This window comes from Eleutherodactylus coqui, chromosome 13, assembly GCF_035609145.1.
Source record: "Eleutherodactylus coqui strain aEleCoq1 chromosome 13, aEleCoq1.hap1, whole genome shotgun sequence".
In the NCBI taxonomy this organism is placed as follows: Eukaryota; Metazoa; Chordata; class Amphibia; order Anura; family Eleutherodactylidae; genus Eleutherodactylus; species Eleutherodactylus coqui.
The window spans coordinates 39375723-39401022 of record NC_089849.1 but is presented as its reverse complement, the minus strand read 5'-3'; the positions used below and the strand labels follow the sequence as shown (position 1 = coordinate 39401022).

General features: G+C 43.3%; 1 protein-coding gene across 3 annotated transcripts; it reads right to left on the bottom strand.

Moving 5' to 3' along the window:
* Window positions 1–1199: 1199 nt before the first annotated feature.
* On the bottom strand, window positions 1200–23681 carry LOC136588404 (keratin, type I cytoskeletal 17-like). 3 transcript variants are annotated; one of them, XM_066587577.1, is made up of 8 exons: window positions 23280–23681; window positions 14693–14775; window positions 12666–12822; window positions 12280–12441; window positions 9121–9246; window positions 5203–5423; window positions 4943–4977; window positions 1200–1312 (listed from the first exon to the last, which is right to left on the bottom strand). In XM_066587577.1, exons 1-8 carry the CDS (start codon window positions 23679–23681, stop codon window positions 1200–1202), a joined length of 1299 nt encoding a protein of 432 aa, XP_066443674.1. The 3 variants fall into 3 exon arrangements, with proteins under 3 accessions (XP_066443674.1, XP_066443673.1, XP_066443675.1); XM_066587576.1 differs by lacking the exon at window positions 4943–4977 and adding an exon at window positions 2536–2551 and having other exon boundaries at window positions 1200–1310; window positions 23280–23465; XM_066587578.1 differs by lacking the exon at window positions 4943–4977 and adding an exon at window positions 2065–2098 and having other exon boundaries at window positions 1200–1310; window positions 23280–23465.
* Window positions 23682–25300: the final 1619 nt, after the last annotated feature.

The window sequence follows — 25300 nt, the reverse complement described above, 5'->3', positions numbered from 1 at the left end:
CTTGTGACTTGCCAGAGGGTCCACTTGGAGACAAGTAGAAGCAGATAGCGTGAGAAGCAGGGACCAAGGAGAGGGGTCTGAGTATGGCCTAAGTGAGCCCAGTGCCAAATACCACCATCACCTCCGTTGTGTTAGGCCTGAAGGCGAAAAGTTCAACAGACTATTTGCCAAGTTGCAGTTTGGGAACTGTTTTTATGGCTTTCCTATTTTCTGCCTGCAACAACCTGTGATACGGCTCAAACAAAGGCTGGTCACATTACAATGTGTCATCCGTGGGTCTGTGTCTGGTACTGCAGCTCCATCTCATCCACTTGTATTAGCTCAGATCTATAAATGTAGTTTATTGGAAAAGATTCAGTATAACTTGCAATTTATTCATGTAAATCTCATTGAAATCAATGAGAGCCATGCCTGCAGTTACAAGCGCCGGCCACTACACAGGGGCGAGAGCAGGGATTTCTGCTGCTTCCACTCCGACCTCTGTGTAATTGCGGCGCTATCAGCAGGTGCACAATCAGCTGATCGATCGGGGTCCCGAGCGATGGTCCCCTGTCAATCAACAATTGATGACCTATCCTGAGGATAGGTCATCAACAGTATTTTTCCCTTTAGCATTTGTCGGGAACTCTATTCACCCATGTGTCCCAGATGTTCTAACTAGAGTATATAACCAGGTATCCTACTTGCCCTGAATCTATTTGGAGGTATTTGGCCCAGAAGAGGTGTTCTTTAGCATTAGGAACCCATCTAATAAGATTCACCTAGAAATGGTGGATGGGTCCACATGTTTTGATCAAAATATGAGCTGAGAACCTTGTATTTGTATATGGTCAGTATAAACAACAGTTGCACAATTTTATTCAGATATTAAATGCGTAAGAGTGCTGAAGAATGTGTTTCTGTTACGGCTTTAAGTGCTCAGTGGTTTAGTGGCTCAGCTCTTAGTATATATTGAGCCATGGTGGTTTTTGATGTTGGCCATGATTCTTTTGCCTCAAACCTATGAGAACTTTAGTTTTATGCTGTTAGTCAATGTAATCCAAACAGATTCACTTTATATATATAAGCATTTTTCTCAGAACCACTTTGGTCAGTCCTTAGAGACGAAAATAATCCTTGAAACAACTTAACGTGTTTATTTATTTATTGGAACTCATCATCCAGTCAAGACATGTTTATCAGGAGTGAGATTCATCTTCTTATTTTCTTACACTTGGTAACTTTTCTTCAACCTCCTTAACTTGGGTGGCCACAACCTTTCCGTCAACCACCTCTTCTACAATGGTCTTTATTTTTCGACATCTGTTAAGCTCTAGAAGGAGAAGAATAGGTAACAGTGACGGTTTGAATTATGAATGTTTTAAAGCTCAACTGTGCCTTAGTTTGGTAACTATATAAATCATATATAAAAAACTATAAAAATATAAGGCTCAGCAGAACATTGTATGTAGGGCTAGGACTGCAAGTGTAGTGGCCCAGAGTTAGGGACCCTCCAGTTCTGTGCTTGTCCAACCCATATGAATCTGTCCTTGTGCATTCGTGTGTGTTTATGTCCACGTGGCTGTTGGTTTCTGTGTCAGTCGAGGTGACCTTTGAGGTCAATGTCTTGTATTAGTGTCACCAATCCTGATGGTGTCCGTGTGAATGTTTCCCTAACCTGCTCTGTGTGTTGTGATTGGTAGAGTGGTTGGGGGCAGAGTTGGTAGAGAAGAAGGAGAAGAGGGGAAGGATAGATTTCGCTCGGGAAGGAGGACGTGTGAGCAGAAGGCTGAGGCTCAGATGCTCCTGTCTGGGTTAGGCCCTGACTCGTCTCATTTAGCTTTGTGATGGATTCCCTCCAGGGACTTGATGTGAGCATCAGTTCTTGGAGTAGGAGTTGACAGAGAATGCTGCACACTCCCCTGCTTAACTATGGAGTAGAAGGTTAGTACCAAATCCACTACTGCAAGTCTGAGGAGAAGCCTGGAGTGAGTGTTTTGCCCCACGAATGCCACTAGGTCAGCGAGGAAAGGGTGTGAAAAGTAAGCAACGACTGCTCGTGTTTGTTCTCTCCATGTCCGGAACGCTCTCCTCAGAACCTTCCATCAGATAACTGAGACTGATGATGCCAGTAGCTCAGGAAAAGAGTGAATGTCTAACGCAAGGTGTGTCAGAAGGTGTGAAAGAAAAAATCTCAGTAATATTGTACTTGAGACTGTTGCAGTAATGTACTTGGAAAATCAAAGTTGGAAATATCCAGTAAAAAAACGTGCGGCTCTGGTTTTAAAACTTCACTTTGACTGTGGACTCTTTATTTGGTTCCTTTAATGCATTACTGGAAAAAGGGGCACTGGAGTCACATGAACAGTTAAGCTATAATTTCTTTGCTGGCGTAGCTGTTAGTTTTTACCCTCGCATGCTGTCGGGACAGACCGTGTTTTGGGATGTGACGAGAGGAGACAGTAGAGCCATTGTGACCCATCATTTTGTTCCTCACGTCTACCTCACCGAACGGTTTGACCCTGGGCGCTGCAGAAGAAAGGTTTTAAGATTCACATCAAAGTGTGAGATGCTTTGAGTGATGTTTTGTTGTTCTATTGTTTATTTGATGTTCTGCTGTGTTAGTGATTTTTAATCTACTGTGATTATAAAGAGGGGAAGTAACAAGGAACAGAGTGAGCAGGAAGATGAAACAGGAAGTATTCTGTACAGCTATGCTACAATGTGAGGATCTTGGGATTCTCCCCTGAGTTTGTGCAGCCATGCTATGGAGAAAGGAACAAGGGATACTCCCTGATGTGAAATAAACTGCAGTGTGCAGGATTAACCCTACAGGTGTGGGCTCCTCAATGGGACATGTTTCTTTTGGATAAAGGCTGAACTGAATGCAAGCATAGAACATACTTCTGCCTCCTTGCTCCCCTTCTCCCTTCTACCAGATAACTTTGATGTGATACAGAGCTGCCAAAGACTACATCACTGGTCACTCCGTTACATGGAGCAAAGTGGATTAAAGGCTCATTTACACTGAACGAATGTCGAGCAAATGATGCCCGACACTAGTCCACGCATATACTCGCTCCCATGCTGCTGCACAAGAGCGAGTATCGCTGGATCTCTCACAGAGCGGCCAGCAGGGGGCCGGGGTGTCTGGAGGAGATTTCACTCCTCGCTCTCCACAGCCCCTCTCCATTCACCTTACACAGTGGCCATTCAGTACTTTAGTAGTACTGTTCAGTACTGTTCGATGATCATTCAGTGTAAACAGCAGTTGTACCAAGCGGCCGCTGTGTAAAGTGAATGAAGAGGGGCGGGGGAGAGCGAGGAGTGAAATCTACTCCAGCTGCCTGGACCCCTGCTGGCTGCTCTGTCAGAGAACAAGTGATACTCGCTCCTGTGTAACAGTGCGGGAGCGAGTATATGCGGGGATGAGTGTCGGGCATCGTTTGCCCGACATTCATCCAGTGTAAATGGGCCTTTAGACTGAAACACTGGATACCAGGTAAGGATTTTGATAAACCTGAAATACGGATCCTGGACTTTCAATGCAATACCGATAACATGAATCCTCTGTAAGAGCCGACCACTACAAGGTCATGACTCACCATGTAAGGGCACTTAAGCTGTTTATCTGGTTTCTTTTTACATTTCATTAAAGTTTGTTACTGAAAGCATACATATTGGCTCTGGGAACCTATGTGAGCTATCCCCAGTGCCTCCATTCTAGCAACATCGTCCCAGATCACAAAGGAAACCCTAAGCCAGATACCAGTGCCCCCTCACAGTAGGGCTGATAATGTAACAGGTCAGGTAAGGTTAAGGGGTCTGCTAACATGAAGATTCCCTTGGAATCTCTTTCCCAGCCTTCTTCCTCCTTGTTGATTTTGATCACAGTTGGTGGTTAGTTTGGGTTCTGACCTCTGAGAACCCCACCATAGAGAATGAGGAATTTCAAACTCCTGGTCTTGGCCAAAAAGCATCACAATCAGGCCCCATCCCATTCTATAATGAGTTGGAAGGGGTGTCGGAAGAAGGTGAATGGGCGGGGGGGGGGGGGACATCGTCTTTCCCAAGGAGAGCACCCAGAAGGGGTGTGGAGACACCTAGGAGAAGGGTGAGGAGACTTACAAGGCCATCCTTTCTCCTCTGAGTAATATATGCAAATAAGGAAGATGTAACAATACCTCTGCAGCGCCACCTATTGGAAGGCAGCATTCATTCAAATAAACGTACGACTCTTTAAACAAGTCATTAAAACAATGATTAGGAATAGGAAAATAAGCCAGAAAACCATACACATACCATACACATACAGCTGTTTTGGGGTGTTTGCCCCTCATCAGTGTACAGTAGGTTTCTGGCTTAGCTAGTGAGAGGCCTGTGACATGGGTTCAGAAGGGGTGTCATCTCTCCCTAAAGAGAACATCCAGAATGATTAATGCAAGAATTGGAGTATGTAGCTATTTCAGACACTTGTGCTATCTAAGGGAAACAGAAGGGCAAGACTCAAGTGGGCAAAAAAGTGTAAAAATTGTATCAACGAGCAGTGGAAAACATTGTCTGGTCAGATAAATCTAGTTTTCTGTTGTATGGTGCTGATGGGAGGGTCAGAATCTGGCACAAGTAGCATGAACCGATGAACCCTTCCTGTCAGCTGTTCGGATCATGTAAGTACTTCCATCTAATTTGCAGAAAATACAAAAGGCTCTCCTGCCTGAATGGGCCAATATTCCCACAGAACAATTTCAACTTAATGAGTTGTGATTCTCGAAGGCCAAAATAGGCCCCACACACTACTAGATGGGTGTCTAGAATAAAGTCCTCATGCAGTGTAGATATGCATTGCATTGTCTTTTAATGTGCCACACCTTCCCCCTTTTTTGTTATTGAGAAATGTTGGTTGATCCCATTGCAGTCCTTTAGACTTCAAGTCTCTTCTCAGTACAGATTTATGTAACATTACCTTTTTGTAGTTCCTCCTCGTCCACTGTCAGGGAGCTGGTGTTAAAAGAGTAACATGAAAATTATTTTATTAGTATTCACGTTTGTTAGATGTATTTATGTAACTTGCAAAATATATCAGGTCTGGTATAACAGTCTTTCATCATACTTATAAAACTTATACAAGCGTTGTCCCCAGAAGGTAATACTCATGAAATAGCACACTTACATTACATGTGTTTGTACAACATTGACTGCTATAAGTTATCAATCACGTCTCACCTTATATCCTCCCCCTCAAGCAGACGACGGTAAGTGGCTATCTCCATTTCCAGGCGGACCTTGATGTTCAGAAGAAGATCATACTCTTGAGTCTGGCGTCCCATGTCTACCCTGATCTGTTGCAACTGAGCTTCCATACTGCCGATTAGTCCCTGAATCTGGGCCAGTTTAGCAGCATACTGGGCGTTGATATTTTCAAGGGTAGCATTCAGAGCATTTTTCTGTGGAAGGAAGATGGCAGATGTTAAAAGTATCATTGACTTTAAAATCTTCAGGAATTACCATAAATGTCTGATAGATGTGGGTTCCCCCTCTGGAATGTGCACTTATGGCAAGAACTGAGGCTCAAATTCTCGTCCTGTCTGATGAGGTGGCCGTCGCCCACTCACCAGACAGGACCGGGATTGGAAATTCAGTTTTTGACATAGGTGCATGTTCCAGAGGTAGGACTCTTGTCCAAGCAGGCAAAGAATGCCCTGAATTGGTAATAGCAACATATATGGGAGGATTAGGACTGAGTTGGACAATGTGCGTGACCAAAGGTGTCCATTACATGGTGGTCTCCAAAGGTTGCAATTGATTGTGCTTTAGAACACATAGGAATTCATACAATGAAAGTAACCATACACATTCAATTTAAGTTGGTCAAGCCTGACAATTTTGGCAGGATTGACTGACTAATTTGTATTGGCATGTCCTAGCCCTCTCCCGATGGGAGGGAGCAAAGAAGGATTGGACATGTTGGATTTTAACATGCCTGATCCTGTTTCTTCTTGTGAAGATGACCAAGTTGGTGTAGAGAGTCTTACAGGTCAGCCAGTGCTCCCTGGAAAAAAGGTATGCAAATTAGCTCTACACCAGGAAGTAGGAAAAGGGTATCTTTAGTGCCACCTATAGGAGTTAGCTACCCTATCTAGAGGGCACCGGCAGACGCTTATTCTTCTCTTCACATTAAAGACACATGCATGCTTGGCAGAGCTAAATGTGTATGTTTACGGGAAGGCTAGGAGAGCTTGCTGTTAGCTGAATGAGCATTCAGTCAACAGCTGTTATATGTGTATGGACAGCTTTACATGGATGCAGCGAATCTCTATTAAATGGGTTGTGCCAGAATTACAATTTATCCCCTCTCCACAGGATAGAGCATAATTTGCTGATTGGTGGAGATCGTATTGCTGAGACCCCCATCAATGTTGAGAACGAGGGTCCTGTGTCTCCCTTTGCCTGTCGCTGTTGTCCGTTGAGTCGCTTCTACCCGGCAATGATGTCAGAATAAATGGAGCGCTGGCCAAGCATGCAAAGTTAGGGTTTCCTTAATGGGGCTGACGAAAATACCAGTCCCATTGAAAGTGAATGGAGTGTCAGCACACTTGCATGACTAGCACTTTATTCAGTCTCCTCCTGACTGTAGGCGCAGTACAGGAAAAGTAAAAGAGTCACCCGCGCTACTTTCGCAATTTGGATTATAAATAGAGCCTAGGAAAGATCCGATTAAGGGTAATAGAACTTGTTTAGTAGAGGAGTCCTATATGGAAATAGGATTCCTCTAAATCCAGGTTTGTCCTTACTTAGTCAAGCCAGGTCCTGGAGAGTTTCAGCAGAGGCAGGTTTATTTGTACAAACACGAATATAGGCACAAAACATAGGTAAAAGAGGATGTAGCATTGAGAAATAGGATTTAACCCTTGAAACGCGTTGTACGTTACATCCTCTTTTACCTATGTTTTGCGCCTATACTCATGTTTGTACCAATAAACCAGCCTCTGCTGAAACTCTCTAGGACCTGGCTTGACTAACTAAGGACAAACCTGGATATAGAGGAGTCCTATTTCCATATAGGACTCCTCTACTAAGTAAGTTCTTTTACCCTTAATGAGATCTTTCCTCGACCCTATTTGCAATCTAAATTGCGAACGTAGCACAGAGGACTCTTACTTTTCCTGTACTGTGTTTATGACCAAGATTACCTTTACCTGCGGGCTTACCCCAAAACACTCTCCATAGAGACTAGGGATTCAGTCACTCGAAATATACTCTTAAAGGCCTCCTTGGACTGATGGTGTGGACGCCTGTCATAGGTCGAGTGGCCCGCACCAGGTAAATCCTCTTTGTCTTCTGGATATTTATTATTAATTATCTGCATTATCCATTTGATTGGCATGCTTGTCCGCTGATTCTCTATTTGCCTCCTCACCATAGGGAATGCAGTCAGCCCACAGTGAGGAGGACTGTAGATAGGGGATAACTTATAATTCTGGTACAACCCCTTTAAATTCTGTGGAAATCTTACAACCAAGTGACCTAAGCCAAACTGCATGTAGCCAAAATCTTTTAGCCTAACAGAGACTCAAGAATTCCTTAGGTTCGAACCCCATGAAGTACTGAATATCAAAATGAAATTATATACTAGACAGGGCAAGCGATCTGAGAGATATTGTAGGATGTTACACTCATTGTAAAAAAAAAAATAATCAAGACCCTAGAGGAAGTTGTTTTGCTGCAAAACGTGGCATACAGTTACATCTCAGGCAGATATCAGGTAATGGAGAGTTGTGGTGTGATTAGATGGATGGTCTTGTCATCTGAGGCCCTAAAAGTGGTTCCCCCTTGGCCTATAAAAAGGCTTTTAGAGGCTACTTGTATGGAGTTGACCTTTTTTTCACTTATGTAGAGCCTATTGACAACTAGACGTCTCTGCGATGCAATAAAAGAGTTTGAGAGAGATGTAAGAAACTGGATGGTCCTATTGATAAATAGTCCTCTACCTGAGCCATTCTGACCAGACTGTTAGGACATGTTGGGATCAGTGGATGAGTGAGGGCACACACAAAGGCGACCAAACTCAGGACGTACTGGACAGACCACCAGTAGAGAATTATCTGATCACCCGACAAGCACAAGCAGCTCCAACAGTTTCATTGTCCGCCATCCATAGATAGGTAGCACCATCGTTACAGGCCCTTTTCTCTGTCTGAACCATTTCCAGGTGCTTGCAGAAGGTCATATGGTCTCATGCCTCCCATTATGCGTATTGCCTACCACCCATCGTTGCCTCCATTTGCAGTGGTGTCATGAATGATAAAACCTAATTGCTATGGAGTGGAATTGGGTTGTCTTCAGCAGCGAATCCAGGTTTAGTTTGGGCACTGATGACGGTTGTGTTCGTGTCTGGAGACCTCGGGTGAGCACCTCAATCCAGCCTTTGCTGTGGAGCGGCACTCTGCCCCCACTGCTGTTGCGATGGTCTTGGGGGCCATTACATACAACAGTCACCCTAGTAGTGGTATGAGGGACAACGACAGCTCAGCAATATGTTCAGGACATCCTGCAGCCACATTTGTTCCTCTCATTTCGGCTTCCAAGAGACATTTTCCAGTAGGATAATGCTCATCCGCACATACAAGGGTGTCAGAGGAGCCTCCACAACATTGTCACACTTCCATGGCTGCCCAGACACCACATTTATCGCCAATAGAACATGTAAGGGACCATCTGAGATGCCAACTTTGACAGCCTATGAGTTTGCACAATGTAGAGGCTCAGTTACTGCAAATGTAGACCGATATGCCACAGGATACCATACGGAACCTGTATGGCTCCATACCTGCCCGTATCACATCAAGCTAGAGGCGGTACAACAGGGTACTAGAGCCTCCCTTCAAGTGGTCAGTGTTCTGCAATACATAATCCTTTTGCTCTGATATCGTAATGACTTATATCAACTTTACAATCACTCATCGCAAGTTTCATTCAATGCTGACAATTCCTTTTAGGTGCTTGATCATTTTTGACAATGAGTGTTTATAGAAATGGTAACTATTACATAAGAAAAGTCTAAAGCTTTTTAGAAATAACCATATATTTGCCCATAATACCAGCTACTTGAAATACAAGTCATCATAATGCTATGATCCTTACCTTACTCAGTTCCGACTGAAGCTCAATTTCCAGACCTTGTATAGTGCGTTGTAATTCTGTAACTGTGGTCCTGGTCTTCTCTAGCTCAGTCGTACTGGTTACCATCTGCACATTTACACTTTCGACCTAAAAAGCAGCAAAAAAACAATGCACATAAGAGAGGAAGAAAAATATTTCTCACTAACTCTTCCTGGATGAAGTTAATCGGAAACATATAAATCTGTTCTCCAATGTTTAGATGTTGATCCTTCTATGTCCGGAGTGCACTGTGGATGAACTGCAGCCCCGGAGGACGTGAGGACCTGGTTAGTCACATGAGTTTATTGTGTTTAGCAGACAATCTAGAAATAAACTAGCAGTTTCATCATAGTGTAGACTAGTGGGATAAATGTGGAGCGTAAATACAGGAGAACATCCATTTAGCCTTCAAATAAAACAGTAACAATCTCAAGAAAATATTAGCCTCGAGTCTTTGCCTTGTAAGAAGCCTTGATGTTAGGTCAGTTTTTGTCTATGCAGCTAATGCTGAATTTCTAAGAGTGGAAACCACTGTGGTCCATAGGGTTCTTTGCCAGCTTTCCCTAGATTCTGATAGGATACAAATCTACACTGTTATGCTTAGGATAAGCTATCAATGTCTAATCAGTGGGAGTACAACTCTCCACACCCCTGCCGAACAAATTCTTGGAAGGGAAGCAGCACTTGGGCAAGCGCTGTGGCCTCTTCATTGCTCCCTACACCTGTATGCTATAGATTTAGCAGCGACTGTGCTGGGTGTTGTGGTTTTGTCCCGTTCACTTGCATCTGACATTGATGGCCTATCCTAAAGATAGGCCAGCAATTCTGTAATCCCCCCAAAACTTTTTAACATAACATCTTCATGTTCTCAACTTCCTGGGTCATGCGCTACGCTTTGCTAAAGGGACCCATAGTTACTTGTTCTACCATTGCTTGTAATAGCTGATACTAAGCAATATTTCATGATGTTTTATGGTAAGCTGGATAATGGGAGCCTACAGTATGTTTAAACATTACCATTGTGTATAGGAGATGCTGCCAGGAAATACATTAGGGCTTACTTACTGATATACCGGTCTAAATAAACTACGTGCTTGGCTCAAGGTACATTTACATGGGATGACTTTCGGGCACATAAGCGCCTGACATCTGTCCCACTGACTATCGATTCTGTACTTCAGACAGGAGCAATAGTCAGGGCTCAGTCACACGGGCGCATCAGCACCCGTACACCGGTGCCGATGCGCCCGTGTGACTGACAGTTAGAAGACGGCCGTACCTGAAGACGGACGTCTCTCTGCAGCGTTGATGAAAGAGCACATGACCGGCAATGAAGCCGTTCACATGTTTTTTCCTCCGACGCTGCAGAAAGACGTCTGTCTTCAGATACGACTGTCTGCTATCTGCAGTAACACGGGTGCCAATGCGCCCGTGTGACTGACCCCTCATTCTGTCAATGGAGGCGAAGTGGGTTGGAAATCGTTCCAGTCTGTTCACCCCCATTCACTGCAAACAGGCAGCCAATCAAAGATGGAGAGACTCTTGTTCCCATGGGCTAACAGTTGCTTCATTTTTAGTTCTGCTAAAATCCTAGTGGTTCCAACAAGTGAGTGATTTATTGTTCAGCAATCTGTTGGCGGCCACTTGTACATGAGACGACTATAGCCAGAATTTGCTATTTCCATTGATAATTCGGGTGATAATTGCTCCATGTAAAGGTACCTTAAAGGAGATGTCTCGAGGAAGCAGTTAATTTTTTTTTTTGCCCAGTCCCCCCCATTAAACATACATTACTAATTACCCCTGTAAATGACATTTCTAGCTGGTTCGTACTTACCGTTCCAGCGTTTCAGCAACTTATAAAAGTTTCCTCAAGATGGCCGCCGGCTCTTTCCCAGTCGCTCGCTGCAGCCCGACGTGCGCGCTCCCGAGACGCCGCCAGCTGTGTCTCCATGGCAACCGGACGCCCCGCAGCCGCCGACCAGACGCCCCGCAGCCGCCGACCAGACGCCCACCGCCAGGCAGCAGGTAACCGGCGCTAGCCCCCGGCTCCCCAGCGCTAGACCCTCAGCCCAGGTGAAGGCCCCGGAGCCCAGCGCTAGGTTCCGGAGCCCAGCGCTAGTTCCCCCGGCCTAGCGGCAGCCCCCCCCGGCCTGGCGGCAGCCCCCCCCGGCCTAGCGACAGCCCCCCCATCGCAGCGGCAGCCCCCCCCGGCCTAGCGACAGCCCCCCCATCGCAGCGGCAGCCCCCCCCCGGCCTAGCGACAGCCCCCCCCATCGCAGCGACAGCCCCCCCGGCCTAGCGCTAGTTCCCCCATCACAGCGGCAGCCCCCCCCGGCGCAGCGACAGCCCCCCCGGCGCAGCCCGGCGCAGCGGCAGCCCCCCCCCGACCCATCACTTACCTGGGAGGCTTCTCGGGGCTGCTGGGCTGGGCTGGGCTTCTCCGCTGGGCAGCTCCAGTTTCTGCACCTTCCTCTAACAGAGGAAGGTACAGAATGGCCGCTTCAGCGCGCTCCCGAGCAGTGACAGCTCGTCTGCGCATGCGCAGAAGAGCTGTAGCGGGGAGCACACTGAAGCGGCTCGTGCTGAATGGAGAAGACCGGACTGCGCAAGCGCGTCTAAAAAAGCAAGCTGCCAGCGAATTTAGACGGAACCATGGAGACGAGGACGCTAGCAACGGAGCAGGTAAGTGAATAACTTCTGTATGGCTCATATTTAATGCACAATGTACATTACAAAGTGCATTAATATGGCCATACGGAAGTGTATAACCCCACTTGGTTTCGCGAGACCACCCCTTTAAGGGGGACAAATGTATTAAGAGGCACAAGCCACTTAATATATTTATCTCATCTGCTGGCACCCTCGTGCATGAAATGAAAAAACTATGCCAGCTCCAAGCTGCTGTATGTCTCTGTTATTATCTACGCCAGTTAATGGTGTACATTCTGGTGCGCCCAGCTAAATTTTGTACACTAGAAAGATGGCATATAAAGCATCATAGTTATGCTTCATTAAGTCAACTACACCAAAGTGTGATCAGCAAGGGGGTCATTCCCCTGAATATATTATATGACTTCTTAGGTCCTTTTAAGGTATCGATGACTTTTTGGATTGGATAGTTGTTGTCTACAAATCTACCTGGGTATCATAGTAATCCTTGGCATCTTTCCTAATCTTGTCCACCACGCCTTCACATTGGACTCGCATATCAGCCAATATCTTGCCCAGATCCACAGAAGGAGCTGCATCCACTTGTACATTGACTGATCCACCAGCTTGCTTACGGAGAACACCGATATCCTGTAGGTAGAGAAACAAGTTTTCTTACATCACATTTCTAACTTCAGAATATGGAAAACAACCAAAGAATGCAGATTGTGTTATGACTAGAAGATGGGATATATTAGGGTCCTAGCTGTTGGGAAATTGGGCAACTGTAAGAGTAGTAAATAGGTGACATTCTGTATATTGTTTTAGCCCATGATAGGTTGTATGATATATATGTTCATGCAAAACAAACTTACATCTTCATGGTTCTTCTTGAGGTAGGCCAGCTCTTCTTGCAGGGATTCAATTTGGTGCTCTAGGTCACCTCTGGTCAAGCTGAGCTCATCAATAACCTTACGCAGTCCCATGATGTCCTTTTCTACTCCAAATCGCAGAGCCTGCTCCGTTTCAAATCTGCAATGTATTGACATTAATGAAAATCAAAGGTTCACCAAAACCTTCATTACTGTCCCACTTTTTGCCTACTTTGAAAAGTAAAGGTTTGCCCAAGAAGAATTTGGTTTAATTCGTACTACCATAAACTAATCCAAGTTAAATTTGGTAATTACATAGGAATTAATTAATTGAACCCATGTATATAGCCAAAAGTATAACCAAGACCTCAGACTTTGCAGCTTCTTCAGAGCCTGGCATCTTAAGAAGCCAAACAACACCCAAAATGACCCAGATTAACCTGGGAGCTTAGGTTGAGATCACTTTTACTGATACTGGAAATTCTGAGAAGCCTGAATGCTGAAGAGAGAGAGAGAAAGGGAGGTCAAAGAGATGGATGAAAGACTGCAAGAAAAGAGTGAAGACCATAATGGTAGTATTCTTGAGATCTTGAACTCACTTGCTGTTTATTGATCATGGTGGATGGGCTGCATTCTACGTTTTACTATACCCTCATATTATACATTATAACATGGCTACAGCTTTCAGCTATGGCGGAGAACCTTCAAACCCATAACTGAATACAGATGTGTAATATATAAGAAGGATATCATGGAAGCTGCATCAATGCAAATACAGCTACCTACTTAGGACTTGGGCGCTATGCCAATGACACAATTTGAGCAGTAAAGATGCTCAACCTTGTAGAATTTATTTTTGGAAAGTTTAACTTCCCCTTAAGGTACATATGATTAGACTTTGAGAGTCTTTGCCATTCTTTATCTCCGTGCTTTGAAAAGGGTGGTGAAAAAAGACGCTAAAGTCAGATTGTTGGAAAAGTCATACCAATATCAGATAACTGGGTTGACCTTTTGATAGACATATTTGTTTGCCCCATGATGCACAGATAGTACGTACAGTAGCCAGATTTGGGATGTGACCACTGATTTAGCTTCAGGCAAACAAGCCATGCCCTCAGCTGATTGCTTTGAGTATTTTCTAGGTGTTTTTCTTTACTTTTGAAGATTAGATTGCATGCTTCGTGTGGCATGGACTTGATGGGGACTTTAACCGGTGACATGAGCTGGAACTTCATGTATCAGCCATAATATCATCTGAACTTTGCTGTGTCAGCAATAATTATGCAGCTATTTATTGGAGAATTTGCTGCTTATCATATATAGAGGGTAGATAAAAAATATAGAAACACCTGCAAAATGCATGGGATCTTAACGATTAGAACTGAGCTACCCTTTTGACCCCTGCTTGGCTGAGAGCTTTTCTGCCAAATTTGTGTTTATTTCACCTCTTGCCCTGCTCTGGGTGGTTTTGGGAGCCAGCTGAGCGGCTCAAACCCCGGGTCAATGGAACCTTGTTGCTCAGGCAGATGTTCGCCTCTGCCCGGCAGCATCTGTGTCATATTACCTCCACCTAAATTGCATGGGGTTATAAATTATATTTCGATAAGACATGTAAAGACCGATTTTAAGGCATGCACTTCGTACAGTGTTTCCATATTTTTGTCCATTCCTTGTACTTACGACATCTTTAGCTGATGATTTTGATAGTATTTTTTGTTCTGTGTGATTACCATCAGTGTTAGGATATGGATAGCACTTATATTCCTAGATCCAGAAAGCATGTGCAAATGGCTATTCAAGTTCATGAGGAATACAGAAACAGCCAAGCAAGTCTATTCATCTGTTTCTGTAACTCCTATGTATGGTCATCTGCACCTCGATGTGAATGCAGCCGGTTGACATGCCTAGTGGGTTGGAGGACCCTATTCTCTTGATAGGTGGAGGTCATGTAGAAAGACCATACATATCTAAGGTGATGTATGTGCTACGTATAGATATAATATCATGAGAAATAGAGAAAAATTGCTTACTTGATTCTGAAATCATCAGATGCCAACTTAGAATTGTCTATCTCCAACAGAATCCGAGTATTGTCCAAGGTAGCATCGTATATCTGCAGGAATACAATACACATTCATTGCCTTGTAACCATAACACATTTTTCTTATTTCATTGGAGACATCTGGGTTTGGTCAAAGATAACAGACTACAACTCAAGGATGCAATGAGAAGCGATGAGTCATTTTTTGCGCATATGAAGTCTCATAACGCTATACGGAGTTCGGTTGAGTCAAGCAATCTGAATGAGTGTGACTACATTTGTAGATGTAGGTTCCTTGGTTTGATGTCTATCAAATGGTTTAACAACACCTCATCATATGCTCCACTGGGACCTATGGATGTCATAGAGAAGGATATCCCCTGCTTGGGACACTATGAGCCAGAGGAGAAAAATCTCGCTCTATGGACTTAGACCAGGGGTCCCCAACTCCAGTCCTCAGGGACCACCAACAGGTCATGTTTTCAGGATTTCCTATAGTAAGCACACCTGTGGCAATGTCTGAGGACTGACAATACTTACATCACCTGTGCAACACTAAGGAAATCCTGAAAACATGATTTGTTTGTGGTCCCTGAGGACTGGAGTTGGGGAACACTGACTTAGACTATTCATGTATCTCATGTATTCATAGTATGGGTGCCCATGTAATACTATATCACCACTGCAGAAACCCCTGGCAACCACGTGTATTTGAGGCTGGATGAGCTGATTGCCAAGTTCACTTCAGTAATAAACACTTTAGGGCATATTTAATTAGACTGGTGTTTTGAAGGTTGGTCTTAATCCACAGTACACCGGAGTAAAATGCGCCAAACTTATTAGGAGGAGCACACTTTTTGATAAATTTGCTGTATTTTTTGGATGTCTATACACCAGAAAAGCATATCTAAGCGTTATGAGCAGAAATACAGTAAATTTGCACCGTACAATAAATTGCATCAATTTCTGGCATAGGTTATTGTAATCATTGAAGTCCGTATGAAACCCGGCCACTCCCACTAAGGCCTGTCAAAATGCATGAAACCGCAAAAAGTTGCAAATATTGAGTGTGCCAAATTTGCAACGTTTTCACACCAGAAAATTGGTGTAAATCTGCTAATAAAATCCCTCCAAAGTGCTAGAAATTGATGCACTAATGGCTTTATGCCGCGTTCCCCACGGTTTTACGCAGTGGAATAACGCTGTGTAAAACCACGGCCGTATCCCACTCCATCCGCGGGCAGGAGGCCTAAGGCTAGAGTCAATATCACCATCAAGATTAGGGCTGGCATCTAGGCAGATGTCATGGCCACAGAGATCTGATATATGCCATGTCTCTAGGGGGTACTGGCACTTTGTGCTCATGTTGTGCTATTACGGCAATGGGCAGCTGAATATATGATCAAGCCTTGGGGTTACCTTGATGTTATTTGTATGATTAGGGGATATTTTACTTAAGGTCGAAAAACACTGCTCCAGTCTACTCAATCTAAAGTTGGGCTAAACAGGGGATTACTCTGACATTATCGCCCAAGAGTCCATGCATACTTGTAGTCAGTGTACATAGGGTTGAATGATATCAGAAAAATGTCTTATTTTTTTAGAAATAGCGCCATTCTTGCCTATGGACTGTGCCTGGTATTGCAGCCTGGTATGGCTGGTGATTGGGGCTGAGCTGTAATACCACTACTAGGCTCTGTAGAAAAGTGATGCTGTGTCTGAAAAAAAAAACTTTCCTAAATTTGTACAACCGCATTAGCTAGTACAAAGTAATAGCAATACAAACAAAGCCAACCATGTATTCATTACATATAATTGTGGCTCTTCAGACTAGTTACATTCCCGTACAACTTCTTAGAACAGTTGACTTATTTGTCTCCAGGATTCCCGCCATGGTAAGACATTACTTCAGACGTAAACAGAACTATTTGTACTATTAGAAACCAGTTTAAGTGATCGGACCTGAGAAAGTAACTCTCGTGCATTTGGGAAGCGTGGCGTGTTGTCATGACAACGCGAAGACAAGCCATGCCAAAAATTAATTATATTTGTGTACCGAAGTACTGGCAGACAGCGAATTACCGCACACGGCCCTTATCATTCATGTAAGTGACAATTATGCGGCTACTGACAATCATGCTTTGTTACTTTCCCGTCAACAATTTGTGGTAGGGCCGCGGAGGAGGTGTAGACAGGCGCGTTGCTGTTAACCCCTTCCCTGCCGCGATCTATGTAGATCGCGTGACGGGAAGGATTTACAGAGGGAGCACACTCCCTCTGTGATGTTATCGGGCTCTTGCGATATAATCATAGCGAGCCCGGCTGGTTGCCGTGGCAACAGGACACCAGATACCGGCGTTCTGTATGGCCATTACCTATGATCGTTGTAATAAGCGATTAGACATTGCACGACAGAAGTCCTGCAATGCCTAACAATAGTGATCATAGGTGCTATGGTGTAACTCCCCCAGAGGGACATAACTAGTATAAAAAAAGATCAAAATAATGTACAAAAAATAAAATAAAAATGTAAAAAAGAAACAATTTGGGGGTCTTATCTCATATTAGTATAAAAAAATCCCACATATTTGGTATTGTCATGTCCATAACGACACGTACAATAAGTTGAACATGCTTTTTATCCTTTAACGCTTTTTTAAAAAAAAATTTAAAAATATATGGCAGAATTGATGCGTTTTCTCTCCCTGCGATAATAAAAAAAGGATAAAAAAAAGTATTACAATATAGTTTATGTACCCCAAAATGGCACTGATAAAAACTACAGTTCGCCGCGCAAAAAACAAGCTCTTATACAGCCGCGTTGACGGAGAAATAAAAAAAGTTATGGCTTTTGAAAAATGGAGATTAAAATCCGCCAAAAATCGTCGCGTCCTTATGCCCAAAATAGGCCGTGTCCTTAAGGGGTTAAACCTCTTTCATGCGCACATATGTTGCGCTACGATGAGCATTTTTGTGCATAGGCTCATGTGAAGCCGCCCTTTATTGCTCCGCTCCTTTAGTTCTACTTCCTTGTTATTTAAGTGAGTTTGATCATATTTCAGAATGCTACATATCCACCCCATAGGCCTGGTATCACTCATGCTATACCGCTTCCATACCTTGTCATTGGGAAAATAGCATAGTCATCATGGAATTAATTATTTCACATTTATTGTCAGAAAGAGAATATTAAATGTTTTTTTTTAAAGGAAGTCTGTCATCTACTTTTAGTGATGCGAGTAGTTTACGCAGTTACATACGCGCTGTTATGATGAATCCATAGATACCTTTATCAGTTTCTAGTGGGCTACCATTCCTGAAATATCCCTCCTTAATAGTGTTTCGCGCTTTATGCAAATGAACCCCAGACTATCCAATAGGCAGTCCACCTTTTTCTGCAGTCCATTTTTGCCCCCTTCCTATTGCCTAGAAAACTGTACCTTTCCATTATAACAGCACATATATAACTGTGTAATCCCTAAAACCCTAAAACTTGCTTTACAAAAAATTAGCCCTCACACACCCTCATCAATGGGAAAATAAAAAAGTTTGGGGGGTCTGAATGTGATGATAAAAAGCAATTTTAATAGGCTTTTTTTTAAGTAGAAAAACATTACAAAAATCTAAATATAAAAACTAATTATAAAATATCTTTTCAAAAGCTTTCAATGAATAAGACTATGTAAGAACATTTAATGGATGAAGCTTGAGTGAAACCGCTCCATAGTTTTTAATCATGATTAGAGATGAGCGATCGTACTCGTTTAGGGCGTTTTTGCACTCGAGCACCGATTTTTCCGAGTAACTGACTACTCGGACGAAAAGATTCGGGGGGCGCCGGGGGTGAGCGGGGGGTTGCAGAGGGGAGTGGGGGGGGGGGGGGAGAGAGAGAGCTCCCCCCTGTTCACCACTGCTACCCCCCGCTCCACCACGCCGCCCCCAGGCGCCCCCTGAATCTTTTCGTCCGAGTAGCCAGTTACTCGGAAAAAGCGGTGCTCGAGTGCCAAAACGCCCTAAACGAGTATGCTCGCTCATCTCTAATGATTGATTTTAGTCCCTGGTTCAAGCATTCAAGTTATGGAAACTTGAAACATAGAGCAGGTGACAAGTAACAATGCCTCAAAGTCTGAATTTTTCAAATGTTACCAGCTAAGATCAAGATTGCTTTAAGTATAGTGTGCACTAAACTCCACTACGTTCTCTGGGTCAGAGGTTTCTACGGGTGTGTACAGGAAGTGAGGTGGCTTCATCAGCAGCTTTATTAACTATATAAGGTTACTAAGGATTGACCAAGAGGGTGTGACTCCTGGGTGTGCAGGGACAAAGGTCATATTTGAAGCAATCTATTTCTCTGTGATGCCGTATGAAGCAGACTCCACATTACAACTGTTTTACGGTATAAAAAGCAGTGTTTTAATTGTTTCTCACTGAGAAAATTTAGACTGCGCAGAAGGTGAATCCAAAAAGTCAGTGTGCAATCATCAAGTTTTCTGCATTTTGAGTTGGGTTGGAGAGTGAATGGTTTCATTTGATTCTAATTGGCAAATGTCTCTTTAAGGGTTTTATTAGTTCAGGTCATGGGGTATATGCTAGGGATAAGCCAAAATGAACTGGGTCTTGGAGTTAAGAAAACTCCAAGACCTTTCAACATCTTTTGAAGTGATGTCTTCTCTGCGTGGTGAACAGTTTTCATTATTTGTAAAGCAGCTGATTTTTACTTGTCATTACTAGATACATCAAGTGAGTAAAAATTTGGAAATGGCCCAGTGTGGTTGGCTTAATGCTTATTTACTAGAGATGAGCGAGCACCCAAATGCTCGAGTCCGCGTTATTCGAGTTGAGCTTTTCGTAAAATTCGAGAGCTTTACTCGAGTAACGAACCCTATTGACTACAATGGGAGACTCGAGCATTTTTGTATGTGGGACGCTGGGTGCCGAGCTTTTCTTTTTTCCCCCCCTAGGTTTGTTCTCTCTCTCTCGACAGCCAGGCAAAAAAAATGCCAATGACGCGTGCTGCGTCGCGGTGGGGAGGGGCCAAAACAGGCACGTCACAGCGGGGAGGAGCCAAAAACTGGGGCGGGGTTGAACACGGCTTGATGGTCATTTGAGTAACGAGCACCATCAAGTACGCTAATACTCAAACGAGCATCAAGCTCGGCAGAGTATGTTCGCTCAACTCTATTATTTACACAGGCCGATCATCAGCTGAATAATGTTTGTAGAAATGTTTGTTCCGATCAATGCCTTGTTTAAACATGCCCAGTGATCGGCCAACAACGCTTATTCGTCTTTGACTGAATCCTTTATATGGGCATAAACATCATTGTATGTCGGCAGCACATGCCCTCGTGTAAGCAGCTAAGAGCTCCGAGAACAAAGCTGCTGTATGCAGAAGACAGCGCTCCTGCTGTCTTCTGCATACAGCAGGAGCCTTCATTTACACACTAATAAGCTCTTAAGTAGCTAATTAGCTATTTAAGAGTTTATGCAAAGTTATCGCTCAAAACTGTCACTCAAACTGCCATTTGAGCGATCATCTTGCCGTGTAAATGCACCTTCACACAAACTGTATGAGGACAAACAATCTAATTAACAATTGTACATCCCCATACAGTTGGAATACTCAGGATGATTGTTATATATAAATGAAAAATGTAACAAGTGCTAATAAACATGCTATATTGTCGAATTGCTCTCATTAAAAGCAGATTATCTATCCAAGTAAATGGGCTCATTAAATGATTTTTCCAGGGTTGTGTCCAAAATGATGCCATATGCCAGATGTCTACCATATGCAAATACTGAACCTCCACTAATAGCAGAGGTGTAGCTAGAAGGCTGGCTGGAGTACATGATGGGGTAGTGACAACAAGCACAAAACTAGCTTAGAAAACGGAATCATTGCCTCTGGTAAAAGAAAGCATTTGTATTCCCCTGTTAAAGGGTATAAATCATCAATAGCAGATCGATGGGGCTTCGCTCCCTGGAATCCCTTGCAATTAGTTGTGCCTCCAGACCATTGTCTTAGGAAGCTGTTTTGATGCAGTAAGCAGACAGCTCCATACATTTCTCATAGCCCAGAATGGTACTGCAGGACGAGTGCCATTGAGGTGAACGGGACTCAGCCTGCAATACCAAGCTGGGCCGCTGCCCGATGTATGGAGCTGTCTGCTTTTGGCAGCAAGACAGATCTATACAATAAGTCACCAGTCCAGGGGGAACAGCTGATTGCTAGGGGTTCCATGTGGCAGACCCACTGATCTTCTATTAAAGACTTATCCTTAAGATAGGCCATCAATAGTAAGATTCGGGATAATCACTTTAATAATTGCATAGTAGAGTTGAAAAAAAAACACAAGGCCATCAAGTTGAATCTCTTGTCATGCAATATGCAGTGTCCAGATGGAGTAAACAGATTCCAATGAGATATTTGCCAATAGACCTTAGTAAATGTGAAAAATAACTTTAAGACTCTAAATATGATCTTATAAATTCTTGAAGATTCTGAACTTTCTGGAGAAATGATTAAAGAGTTAAAAAATTAAGTCATAGCACTTCATATTGGTTCTGTTTGCAGATCTGTTTATATGTTGGTCTTTGGGCAATAAACCTGTAAGGGTCAATTCTTTCTATTGCGTTCTCTTGGCCTATATAGTGTAATCTGCCCCCTAGATGTGGTATGTAACTTGGGGGAGCCATTGCACACCTAAAGCAATGGAATCTGACATATCCAACATAGTACCTGTAATAAAGGAGGCCATGATGCCATTGTCAATGGAGTATAAACCACTTGAAATGTATAGCGCATACAAGTATTAGTCGTGAACATGACATGATGTTCTCAAGATAAGGATTCTCTTACATCATTCAGTTGGTTCAACAACGTGATGACTGACTGGAATAATCTAGTTGGAGGCCGATATCCTTTATCTTCAGCCCTTATCATATCTCGAAACATTGCAAACTACAGCATATACCTTCATTTTTATCAATATATGGACTATTTTTGTAAAGACATTGAACTTATCCTCAACAGAACTCTAATTTCTCATTTATAGCGTATGAGTTTTGTAAATATGTCCTCAATAATGCTACATGCAAAGTCAGCAGAATGTTAAGTGCATAAAAACCAGCTTTGCAATGACCTTTGAGAAGAGTTTGGACCTAAAACAGTCATGGCCAGAAAGGACCAGATCATGTACTTCACCATTGTGATCCTCCCATATAGTGAATGGTCTGAAAGCCATTCTAAAGCCTCATTTACATGCAAAGATCGCTCAAAATTTGTTCAAAAGATAGGGAGAATGACAGTTTGAGCGATCATTTTGCATAAGCTGCTAATGGGCACTAATGCCCATTAGTAGCTTATTAGCTTCATTTGCATGTAAATGAGACTCCCTTGGCTTTCTGCTGATAACAGCAGGTGGTCTGTTATCTGCATACAGCTCCATTGTTCTCCCATAGGACAGCAGCTGAAAACAATGTTATCAGTTCTCCTGTGGAGAATCACAGCCTGTGGTCCCTGCTATCAGCTGCCCCACCGAATGATGGATTTTCACCTCAACATAAAGTCATCATTTGGCCGAAAAGCTAACGATGGTAGCATTTACACGCAACGATTATTGCTCAAAAGACATAGTTTGAGTGAAATTTGAGCGCTAATCGTCATGTAAATGGGGCTTTAGGGCCCATTCAGTTGGTTTTATATCTCGTCCGTGTGCTGTCCGTGTATTTAGCAGACAGCACATGGGCCCATTATAGCCAATTAGGCTATTTACATGAGCACTTCTCACAGACCATCAAAAATAATGTCCTACTCCGGTCCATATCACAGACAAGAGTGGAGCATGCAATGTCCACTATCCCCACACATTGGGCAGCACACAATCGTGTGTCCATGTGCTGTCTGATGCAAGTTACACTCAAGAATCTAGAATTCAAATTGCATACACCCATCTGAATGGGCCCTGAGAATTACATATATTATTGTATGGCACATTAACCTTCCCATATTGGAAGCATTTGTCTGCTCGTGGCTAGACCTTTGATTCCTTGGGCCACCATATGACAGCCTATACTTAAAGAGTTTGTATAAAATTAGAATAAATGGTCCATATTATCCAAAAACATTGTCACTGTTGTCCATAGACTGTTTAGTATTGCTACATAATCCCATTCACTTGAATGGGGCTAAGGTGCATTACTAGACACAACCTATAGACAAGAGGGACGTTGTTTCTGGAAAAATAACAGAACCTATTTTCTAACCCCAGGCAAAGCTTTTAGTTGGCCATCTGCCCCTTCTTTCCAGGGTATACCCTTCCTAATTACAGTATTCTACCGCTGACATCGCCGTTGCTATCTCAGTGACATTTCACTTAAGTAATAATTTATGGTGTTTATTCAGGAACTACTAGCAGCATTATGCCAAAACCAACATGACAGACATGAAAAGACTTTCTTTGTTCCACCCAATGTACCTTTTGTTGCTTGTGTACGGAGAGGTGGATGGAACATGTTTGTATTTTAGCAGCCAAAATGATCATTTTAAAAAATATGAAATATTAATATCTCACCTTCTTCTTCAGCTGATCAATTGTTTGGTAGTAATCTTTATAGTCAACCTCTACAATGCCGGAGCGTTTGCCGTACCACTCCTTGATCCTCAGCTCCAAATTTCCATTGGCACTCTCCAGGGATCGTACTTTGTCCAGGTAAGAAGCTAGACGATCATTCAGGTTCTGCATCGTCTGCTTCTCATTTCCTGCCAGTAGGACATCACTGTTGGTGGTAATCTGGAAGCCACTACCTAAAGAACCACCAAAACCTGAAGCACTTGAAATTCTGGTTCCATATCCACCAGCCCCACCATAAACGCTTCCAGCATATCTTGTGGATGTACCATAGCTTCCATCAGACCATGATGGGAGTCTTTGTGAAGAATTTGTTCTCCTAACGGTGGTTACACTGTAAGACATGGCGATGTTTGACTTGCCAGCTACTTTGTATGAGCTCGAGAAATGACTAACGCCTGGAAAAGAGTTACCGAGTGTAGGACTCCTTATATCCAAGAACGACAGCTCCTCCTCCTCCATAAAAGCACAGTATCCCTCTATCACTGATAAGAGATGTATGAAAAGCTAAGCAAATAAAACCTTTGAATCCTGTAAAGCTCAATCCTTTTAAGCTACATTTGCAGATCTTAAAAAGTTGCAGATCTTCAGAAGCTTCTACAAATAATCTTCATTACTAGTTACATAAATTCTTCTTCTCGCCTTCCCAGCATTGGCCTTGTCCTTCATTCTTCAATGTTTAGGATGAAAATTCCAGGGAAAGTGATCATACAGCAAACACAGTTTTGGCTTACCTTCAAACTCGTATGTCCATACAACTATGAAAGCCATTAGAGCCCACAGTAGAGCGACTGTTTGGTTTTGGAATTGGTAGAATTAAAATAGTTGGTTTATCTCAATAGCTTGCATGGTTGTTTGCTCTGTATGTTCTGACCCTTACTGGATACATCAGAACACTGGCCCCAGCAATCATTACTATTCTACTGTTTTCCATAGGACTCCAGGTAAACTTCAACTTAGTGTGCTATTAAGGGGACAATAGATAGAGTGTAATGACTGAGCTCACTGTATACTGTATGTGCTGGACTATATGTAGACAAATAATCCACTGATAATGATGGATTAGTCATATACTCTGAAATGCCGAAAGACATGGTTCAGGAACTAATATCATGTAAGACCCCCTTTAGCCTTGTGAAGTGCAGCAACTCAATATGAAATTGATTCCATAAGTGGAGGAACATCTGGAGGGATATTGAGCCATGTCATCTGGATAGCCACCCACAGCTGCAATGTATTTGCAGGTGCAGGATCTTGGGTGTCAGTGGGCCTCTCCACCACATCAAATAATGGCTCACGTGGGGTGAATGTGCAGACCACACCATTTGTAGGAACTCTCCAGAGTGCTCTTTCGAACCATTTTTGGACATCTTGTGGCAGATGGCATGGTGCATCATCCTGCTGGAATTTCCCATCATTGTGGGGGTAGTACATGAAGTCCATGAAGGGCTGCAAATAGTCACCAATCAGGGTGACATAGTGGACAATGGTCAATGATGTGTTTAGGCAGACCTATGGACCCAACCCATGCAATATAAACAAAGCTCAAATCATTATGGAACCACCACTATCCTAAACAGTGCCTTGTGGACAACGGGGATCCATAGATTTGTGGGGTCCACACCACACAAACCCCACTGTCAGCCTGAATCACTCGATACCATGACTCATCTGACCACACCACATAATGCCTATGCAAATGTAGATGTCGTGGTGTTAACAGAGGCACTTTGCTGGGTTTTCTGCTCCCATCTCCCATTGAAGCTAAAGAACGCTACACTGACCTGTGGAATATGTGTGTGGGGCCTTCTGCATTAAATGTGGATGTGATTTCTGATGGAGTCGCTTGTCTGTTTGTACGGATAATTCTATTCAGACATCGCCGGTGGCGATTATTAAGCACTAGGTAGTCCCTGTGCACTCTGGGTGGTGATGCCTTTTATGACGTACACATGTGACACTGT